Source organism: Eptesicus fuscus, chromosome 10, assembly GCF_027574615.1.
Source record: "Eptesicus fuscus isolate TK198812 chromosome 10, DD_ASM_mEF_20220401, whole genome shotgun sequence".
NCBI lineage: Eukaryota > Metazoa > Chordata > Mammalia > Chiroptera > Vespertilionidae > Eptesicus > Eptesicus fuscus.
Window position 1 is genome coordinate 98,319,719 of NC_072482.1, and position 9,752 is coordinate 98,329,470.

The window sequence follows — 9,752 nt, forward strand, 5'->3', positions numbered from 1 at the left end:
GGGTCGGGCAGCCCAGGTCCTGGGCCTCTGGCTGTGAGGCTCAGTGCACCTGCTTGCCCAGGACAGCAGAGCCTGAGCGCCCAACGGGAGACCCAGGCCGACCTGGGGACAGCCTGGAGCCACGGGCCACATGTGTCCTCTAGAACCCACCTCTCCTGTCTCCCGCTCCGTGTCCCCCACACGTGGCCAGGGGTGGCGGCCACAGGGACCCTGGCCTGGGCTTGTCGTCTCCCTCCCCTCTGGGTGTTAGGACGTCAGGGAAGACGAGATCACGCCAAGTCCGGGTGGAGAGGGCTGTGGGCGAGGACGGGCCCGGAGTGGACAGGCCATGTGTTCTGCGTGGACACCACCTCTGGGCACGGGGTTCCCACGCGTACTCATGCAGCATCTGTGCCCCCTTGCGTTCGCCCAGCTTCCCTCAGTGCCCAGCCTGGGGCACACTGTGGTTCTCTGGTTCTGCTCTTTCATGATGGAAAAGAAACAGGAATGAAAACAGCCCATTGAACATCAGCTGTGATTGAGAAATAAAACTTGAAAGAGTGTGACCCTCCATGTGGCCCAGGCCAGGTGGAGGTGCCTCTAGGCCCCTGCGTTGGCAGCCTCTCAGAATAGGAGGCATTCCATCTCCTCCCCAGGAAGCCAGGGCTTTCCACAGAGACGGGCTCAGCCTGCGCTGCGCGGGCGGCATCCTGAGCCTAGAGTGCCGCTAGCGCAGTGACCATGTCCTCCAGGTCTTTCCCGAGGTGTTTTCCCTTTATAGTTAGAAGCTGAACTGTTTCAATAGAGGTTTTTTTTTTTTTTTTTTTTTATATATATATATATAAATATTTTATTTTTTTTTTAGAGAAGAAGGGAGAGAGAGGAGAGAGACAGAAACATCAGTGATGAGAGAGAATCATGAATCGGCTGCCTCCTGTACGCCCCCTACGGGGGATCGAGCCTGCAACCCAGGCATGTACCCTTGACCAGGAATCGAACCTGAAACCCTTCAGTCTGCAGGCCAATGCTCTGTCCACTGAGCCATACCAGCGAGGGCTCAGAGTTTTTTCTGTTAAAAAGCAAACATGTCAGTTGTACCGAAATAGCCAGAATGAAGCTGTTTTAAAAAATCAATAAAGCAAACAACCAGACCCTGACCATGGTGCTGGCCTGGTCACCCTAGCCATCACTGCCCACCCGTAGAGGCCATGCATTGCATGAGGACCCAGCCTGCCATGGCACCGTCACCGGGGAAAGCCGTCTGCCCTCGCGACACTCCTTCAGCCCCGCCCCTAGCCCCCACTATGCTCAGTGCCAACCCCCTGCGGGTGCCGTGTGCGTGTTGTAGGACCTGGGTACCTGCTGCTGGGCACGAGGAGTCCAACCCCAGCGAAGCTGGGCCAGCACTGTCCCGTGTCCTTCCCTGGCCAAGTGTGAGGCTAGACGCTGGCCTGGGGAGACGTGCTACAGGCAGCACGCGGGGTGCAAGTAGACACCCCAGATGAAACGTACGCGGGAGGTTGCATTGCTCACTGCGTGTGGCAGTGCCCATGTTTTTTAACTTCAGGTGTTTCTATGTGGAACGTGTTTTGCGTGCACACACGGTCTCGTATTGTGACCGGAACATGTTTTTTCAGGTCAGGTAGTCCAGTTTTCCCGTTTAATCACCTGATTGAATTACATCTTTACTCGGCCAGCACGGTTTTGCTGGGTTTTGTCTCCCTTTGGCCACACGGTTGGGAAGTCCCAGGGCTCCTCCTGCCTGGGAAACTCTGAGGGCGGAGAGGGCAGGGAGGGCGGGGAGGTGTGGGCATGAAAGCTCCAGGACCTTTTAACCTCCTTGCTGGTGTGAGGGCCGAGGTGTGAAATTCCACAGTCAGCAGCTACCAATTGGCTCTGATTTCTTCAGGTTGTCACTCTGGGTGCTTCTGAGGGAGCGGCTGCTGTAAAACTGCTCTGATCCCCTGGGTAACAGGGCGGGGCAGGCCCCGGAGCCTCACACCTGGGAGAGGTGTGAGCAACAAAGACCCCTCGCCCGCCCTCCAGGGCGTCATGACCTCAGGAGCCTGGCAGATTGTGTGGGAAAAGCATGATCTGTGGAGTGTGGGACCGGTCACCTGTGGCTGCCCTGTGAGGGGAGGGGTGGGGGGGAAAGGGGGGTCACATCAGACCAGCACCCTGCCCCGCTGTAGAAAGCTCCGTGCCGTCTTCCCTGGACTTGGCAGGATGTTTCTGTGGGCGTCTGCCTAGGAAGCTCCAAAGTCGGGGGAGGGGGGCAAGGGGGGTGCCTGGAGTTGGGAGCGGCACTGACCCTCGCTTTCCACCCTGAGGCTGCCTCCATCACCATCATGGCGTCTGTGTGAGCAAAAGTGCCTTGCCAAGTGGGCCCGCCCGGGGAGAAGGAGCCTAGCCCGCAGATGCCCACGCGTGGTCTGGCACCTGCTTAGAGATGGTGGTTCCTCCCGTGTGGACTTTAGACAAAGTCCATTCTCACTTACGGTTTCCTGTCTGTGCAGGAAGCAGACAGCAGGAGCCGGACCCGTGGAGAAGGGGCTCCTCGTCTGGGTAAGTCGCCCTTCCATCCTCCGAGTGAGCCAGTTCACCAGACGTTGACGTGAGACACATCTCTACAACAGACCTCACGCCAAGGGCTGAACGTGAAAGGAATCCAGATGTTAGGTCCTGCGGACAGGCCGCTGAGCTAACTTGGTTTCCAGAAAAGTCTTTTTTCTCTAGAAAATGGTGGCGAGAACAGATGGCAAGTCTGGACTTGAAACCCCAGTGGCACCTTCCTTCAGTCGGAGCCGTGGCGGTTCTGCCCGGAGGAGAAGGGCTTGGGGTCCACACCTGGCTTTGCGCAGGGAGGGAGGGAGGGCATCCTTCCCGCTCCTCCCTCAGGCCCGTGGGGAGCCTGTGGGCTGGTGTGGAGAGGTGTCTCCCTCCCGTCTCAGCACCCTGGACCCGTGTCCTTTTTCAGATTCTGACCACAGTTCTCACAGGGCACGTTCCCGACTGTCTGCTCGGGTCCTCGCTTCCTCCCTTCCTGGGGTGGGCTCGGGTGTCTGCTGTGCGCCCTCCCTTCGCTTGACTTTGCCAGCTCCAGCTCGGAGTGTGTGCTGCGGGCGTGTGCCGACGGGCTGGTCTCGACCCGGACTGCAGGCCTCCAGCAGGGGTTCCCTCTCAGAGAGGAGGCCGCAGTGAGTGTCGGGAGCCTGATCGGGGTCCACTGATGAGGGGTGTCTGCTGCTCTTGTCTGTGAGCACCGGAGAGCTCTTAGCTTAAAAGACACTGAAAGGAATCAAGTCCCAAGCAGTTCTCCGCGTGACGGATTTCCAGGAAACCCCCGAGCTGGCTGAGCCCGAGACCTCTGGAGTGTTGGTAACGACTAGAAGTTGAAAGCCAGCCGGTGCCTAAGCCCTGGCGGGTGTGTGTGTGTGTGTGTGTGTGTGTGTGTGTGTGTGTGTGTGACCACCCCTCCCCCACTCCCTGACTGACCCCCAGCTCCCAGGAGGGCTCCCGCACTCCCCCTGGGCCACCCTCCTCCAAGCAGGAGCCCTGCTGCCAGCTCAGGGCGTGGAGCCCCGGCCCTGTCTTGTCCTGACCCCCATCTGGCGTTTCCCGGAGTGGGCAGCCTCCAGGGATTTCAGTGCGTTTGTGTTTCTGACGTGTGAAGTAGCCGCGCTTCCTGCGCTCCTCTGTGCGGACGTTAGTAGGTCTGGCTGCTCTTCAGGCGCGTCTGGTAGGACCTGATTTCCCAGGTTTGGAAACCTCCCCTTTTCGTTCCTCTTAGGGGCGTTTTCTCTCTAAATCCTCAGGTTTTGTTCCTTTAGTTTCTGCTAAGTTGGGACCGCTGCTGCCTCTACAAGTTTTGTCTTTTCGCTGCTCATTTGTACAACTTTGAAGTATGTTCTCATCCCCTAGACGTCGGTCGGCCCCAGGATGATCCTCTTCCTTCCTAACAGCTCGGGTCTCGCTGGCCAGGGAGCTCTCTGTGCAGTCAGCAAGCGTAGCTGCCGTCGGGGGCGGGGGGGAGGGGGGGCCAGGGGGGCACGGGATCTCTGCCACTCTTTCCAGTGTTGGGTAGTTCACCAGTGAAACCGTCTGGCCCTGTGCTTTTGTTCGGGGAGGTGAGGGTTGAAGATGTAAACAAAGCCTCAGTGCAGAGGCCCCAGCTAGCAGCAGATGCAGCACTGAAAGGTGGGAAACCTCCAGGAGGAAGACAAGGTGCTGGCTCTCAGCATCCTGTTCGCCATGGCTCTGGGAGTTCTAACCAGAGCAGCCAGGCAATAAAAATGAGTAAAAGGCATGTACAGTGCAAGGCTGACCTCACATGTAGAAAGTCCTAGGGACCCAAAAACAGAACTATTAAATGCATTCCGTAAAGTTGCAGGACACAAAACCAACATACCAATACCAGTTGCCTTTCTATACACTGACAGAAGGCTATCTTAAAAAAGAAACTAAGGAAAACAGTCCTGGTTACAGTAGCATCAAAAAGAGTAAGATACTTAGAAGTCAGCGTGCCTAAGGAGGTGAGGGATCTGTGTGCTGGAAACAAACAGTCATTAAAGAAATGGAAGGTGATACCGTCGATGGGAAGATGTGTCACGGTCGTGGCAGGAAGAATTAGCATCGTTAGTGCCCATGGTGCCCAGAGCAACCTGCCGCTGGAGTCAGATTCCCATCAACATCCCATGGCATTTTTCTCGGGAATAGAACCGAAAAGAGGTGGTGGTGCTGGAATGAAAACTCACTCGGGTTCAAAGGCCGGTCTCAGCAGCGGGAAAGAACCCACTCAGAGACGGGCAGTGATTGGACCAGAGGAACCAAGTGGCGAGTGAAGGACCGGAGCAGAGGGGTGTGTGCTGCCATCATGCAGACATGCATGCTGTCACAGGGAGGAGGGGAGACTAGCCCAGGACATAACGGCGCAGAATCCCCAGGGCAGGGCCGGCACTGAGCACTGGGCCAGGTGCCGCAGCCCTGAGAGCACCTGGTGAGTGAGGCCAGGCCAGGTGAACATGGCTGGACACGTGACCTTCGGTTCAGCAAGTAGGTCTGTGCTGCCGGCCACAGCACAGCATTAGTAAGGGGACCTGACGGCGTGAGACCGCAGCTCCTGCCAGTCAGGCAGCAGGTGCTCCCGGGAGACCTTCTTCAGCCTCGGGTTCAGATCCACAGTCAGCTGCTGTGTGCGCACACACACACACACACACACACCCCTACATGTACACCCTACACACACAGAACCCTACGCACACCCCTAGGTTGGACCATGTCAGTCAGAGTTGCAGCTGACAGTCCCCTTGCTTCCTCAGGGCGCCCCCCCCCCCCCCAATTGGGGACTTGCCCCTCGGGGGCTGCGGGGAGGAGTGGCTCACTGTCCCAGGCTGGCTGAGGGGTAGGCGCTCACCATCAATCCCTGTGTTGCAGGTGGTCCAACTGACCCTCCACCGGACCCCAGGCTCTCTCAGCTGGACACAGTCCCTGCAGACTTGGACTTGGGACAGGAAGTGGACACATCCTGTTCACGGACCATCAGGACATAATAAGGCACTGAGGTTCTCGCATCGCCAGCACTCGGCACCGGGGACAAAGCTGTTTCGTCTCCTTCCCTCGACAGCAGTCAGCGGTCAGAGGGTACTCGGGAGGACGGCCTGCCTTTGACGAGGGTGGTTGTACGTGTGAGATGCCACGGGGGTGGTTGCAGGGCAGTCATTACAGCTGCCTGTCTGACAAGCGAGGAGAGAAACCTGCAGCCTCAGGCCATGGACACGAGTGTCTCCCACCAGCGGCCTCGGGCTCGTCACACTTAGGTTAGAGTGGAGGCTCCACAGTAGCTCGTCCCCAGAGGCGGCCCAAGCCCTGACTAAGGGCCTTTGTCCGGGTTTATTGGTGCACACAGCTCTGCTGGATTCGTTGTTCAAATTTGTCAGAAATGCCATTGGTCGCCCTGGCTGGTTGGGCTCAGTGGATAGAGCATCAGCCTGCGGACTGAGGAATCCTGGGTTCGATTCTGGTCAAGAGCACACGCCTGGGTTGCAGGCTCGATCCCCAGTGTGGGACGTGCAGGAGGCAGCTGATCCATGATTCTTTCATCATTGATGTTTCTCCCTCTCCCTTCTCTCTGAAATCAATAAAAACATATTTTTAAATAAAAAGAAATGCCATTAGTCACGAGGTTTGCGTTTCCACTGGTGCCTGGTTTGTGGCCACCGCTTTGCCCAGACCTTGCTCGTGGCAACAAGGCCCATGAGGCCACGCGTCCCCTGCTTTGTCCGGCACAAGCAGCCGCCTGGGTCTGGCGTCCCTGCTGTGCTGTGAGGAAGGTGTGGTGCGTGGCCAGATGTGAACAGTCAGCTGTTACCAGTGAGAAAGTGACTGGCTTCAGTGCTGCTGTTTCTGGTTTGGGCCATTCACTCACGTTCTAGACCCAAAAAGAAGGGGGACTGCAGTGAGGTCCGGCAGGGTCACCTGGGGACGGACCCCTCCCCTGCTTTGTGCCTCTGGTGGTGTCTCCAGTAACGGGGTTGCTTCCGTGCGGGGTTTCCCAGATGTGTACACACTTGAGAGGGAAATGGCGATTTCTGTCAATTTGCTACTGTTGTTCTAATGTTACTTAAAAATGTCAAACGCATCAGGCCCCACAGCTGGAGCTTCCTCAGCACGGCATTCCCTTGAGACGTCGGGTGAGTGAGGCGAAGGCAGATCGTAGCACAGGTGTGTTTCTGTCGCAGCCCCAGGGGCTCCCAGCAGGCTGGCCGCGGCCGGGGTCAAGTCCAGGCCATCACACGGGACTGGCTGCAGCCACCGCAGAAGGGACACGTGTGGCCTGGGGAGCCAGCACGGCGGGGTGCGGGTACAGGGAGGCTGGGAGACCCTGCCGGTGGCACGGCCACAGCCCCTCTTGGGACCCTCCTGCCCCTGTCTCCCCATGGGGACGGGAGTCCCACCGGGGGCGCACCGTTCTTGAACCCGCAGAGCCTCCATGTGGCGCCCGCGCCCCGAGCCTGCCGACTTCGAGCAGCTCCTGCGGGGCTGGTTGGAGGGACTGCTGCCTTGTCTGGGCTGCTTGGGTCTCTGCAGCCAGAACGGCTCACGGGGGCGGGGGGCGTCCTTGAATGAAGAGCAGGCACCGTGGTGGCCGGTGCTCGTGTCTGAGGAGGTGCCGCGTCAGGCTGACCGCCTCCCATAGCCTCACTTGGCTCAGGCCCGAGAGCTACACGCTCGTGGTTCTCATCTTAGCTCTTTGGGTTTAAAGTTTCGAGCTCTTTCAGCACCTGCCACAGCTCAGGAAGGAAGGCAAGTCGTTTCCCGACTCACAGAGGAAAAGAGATGGTGCAGGCAGAGAGTCTATGCTGTGTGAGAGTGTGTGTGTGTGTGTGTGTGTGTGTGTGTGCCATGTGAGTGTGTGTGCCGCGTGTGTATATCTCTGCCATGTGAGTGAGACTGTGTATGCCGTGTGTGTGTGCCATGTGTGTATATCTGTGTCATGTGTGTGAATGCCATGTATGTGCCGTGTGTAGCTGTGTACTGTGTGTCATGTGAGTGTGAATGCCATGTGTGTGCCATGTGAGTGTGTGTGACTATGTGTGTGCCGTGTGTGGTGACATGTCAGCTCAGACACATAGCTTGTTGGTGGGAAGAGCAGGGCCTTCATGTCCCATGTGCCGGGGTCGGGGGCCCTCCCTTGCTGTGTCCGGGGCCGAGCTGACCACTAAGCAGGGTCTCTGTGGAAGGAGGACCCTGCACTGCACTTGGTAAGCTGCAGCTCTTGGGGAGCGCCAGCCTGCGCCCCCGCTGCGTCCCCTGAAAGCCGGGTGCCCCTTGGGCCTCGCTGCACGTGATTTTGTTTGGTGCCAGTTGAACACCGGCCTGAGCGTGACCTGCCAGCTGCGTCCACTGCCGTGGGGAAGGCTGACCCAGTTCTTCTCCGGCTCCTGAACTCGGGCCCTTGTGAAGTGCTGAGCAGAGCTGGACAGGAGCGGCCCTGCAGGCTGGCCACGCTCGTCCGACATGATGGAGACCAGCCGCACTAGGCAAACACTCCTTTCCTCCCACGAGCCAAGTGCACAGGGAGGTCCGGTGCTTAGAAACGTCATTCATCCACACCCCTCGCAGCCTGGGGACGGCGAGGACTTCCCACGGGGAAGGGCACGTGCCCCTGGCCGGGAGCATCGCGCAGAGCCCACGCCACTCCATCAGCCTCTCACGTCATAAACCTTTTCTTGGTGGCGACTTCACGTTCGTGTCGTTTTGCATTCGTGAGGCCTCACAGCTCTTCCCGGTCTCCTCCCTCCTCCCTGAGGCTTGATTTCCCCAGCCCTCACCCCTCGCTCGTCCACATTCATTGAGCAGCTGCCGTGTGCCCGGCACATCCGGAACGCCAAGGCCTGCGCTGGAGTCAGGGCCGCGTCACCGCTGAGTCGGGTGCAGTGACTTGCGGGGACGGTTTGGTGGGGAGCAAGTCCCAGGCATGTGGGGCGGCATTGCTCACGAGAGACTTTGGGTCTTGCTGTGAGCGCTGCTCACTCTGCTCACGGGCACCTCAGGCAGGCGGGCCATCCGAGACTTCATTTACTGGAACCTGGAGGCAGAGTCTGAGGCCCCAGCAGCATGGACAGCCTGGGGGAATGGGGCCCAGGGAACGGAGGAGGCGGACGAGCCCTGTTGGCCCAGCTCACCTGGAGCGGCTCCCAGGGCCACCCTGCAGGGCACTGCCCGTTTGCTGGATTATCCAGGGGAAAGTGACCTGGAGGCCTGGCATGGGGGTGGACTCAGCCCTGCCCTGGCGGCTGTGCTCGGCACAGGCAGCTGGGGTGACCCTGGTCCCGCTTGCTCCCTAAGCCCAGGGCGGCCTCGGGGATGCTGATGTTCAAACCCATTTCAAGGGGCCTCATGGGATTCAGAGAATATTTACAAATGAGGCTGCAGCCTGAGAGATGACCTCGAGCCTCTGCGCCTCTGCCCCACCCCCACCCGGACGCCTGAGGAAATGGGACTCTGGTCCCACTGGGAGGTTTGTTTCTCCCGGGCGGTGGGGTCTGGGGAACACCCTCAGAGTCCGGCCTGGCTTTGTCGTGCGTCCAGCCGAGCCCTGCGCCCTGGGCCATCGCGGGCGCTGAGCAGCCGCTAACCTCCAGCCGGGGCAGCGCTGGGAGGCGCAGGGACGTCAGGTCCCCCGCGAGCTGCCCACCCTCCATCTGTGCCCGTGTCAGGGCTCACGGAGCATATGCTGCCTGTTGCTCACTGACCATCTGCTGCTGAGCTGATGAAGTGTCCCTGTTACCGTGGTGACAGAGCCCTTGATTGGCGGTGGCACCACAAACATTCCCTACTCAGGTTTCACTTTTATCTGTGCTCTGGAATGGGCTGGGGGAGGGGGGCCGTGGGGCTAGGGAGGGACTCGGGGAGGGGGGCCGTGGGGCTGCGGGGGCATGGGTTTGGGGAAGAGGTGGGGCTGGGGCAGGTGTGGGGATGAGTTTTCCTCTACCTCCCCCGCTCCCCTCCCTGCAGCCCCTGAGCAGGTACAGTCAGGAGTTCCGGGGTCAAATCAGAGCACAGGGTGGGGGCTTGTTTCTGCCTGGCCCTGGGACTCCAGGGGAACCTTCCAGAATCCCAGGCTGGTGTCTGAGGACTGAGTCTCCGCCCTAGGAAGGCCCCACCGGGCAAGAACGTGCCTTGCAGCCTGGAGATCCCTGTCCCCCTCCCCCCTGCAGTTTGGGGAGCTGCTGGGTATGATGGCCAGGCCTGGGCCCTGATCTGGGTCCACC

The 9,752-nt window shown here is 59.4% G+C and overlaps 1 protein-coding gene across 2 annotated transcripts in view; it reads left to right on the top strand.

The window, feature by feature from the left end:
- The window catches only part of FAM120B (family with sequence similarity 120B), a 32,734-nt gene extending 26,592 nt beyond the window's left edge, over positions 1-6,142 (top strand). For both annotated transcript variants that reach the window (XM_054722315.1, XM_028138277.2), the window contains 2 exons: positions 2,496-2,544; positions 5,413-6,142. In XM_054722315.1, the coding sequence (XP_054578290.1) occupies positions 2,496-2,544; positions 5,413-5,425 (62 nt within the window). In that variant the 3' untranslated portion in view covers positions 5,426-6,142. The remainder of the gene's footprint in view (positions 1-2,495; positions 2,545-5,412) is intronic.
- Positions 6,143-9,752: the final 3,610 nt, after the last annotated feature.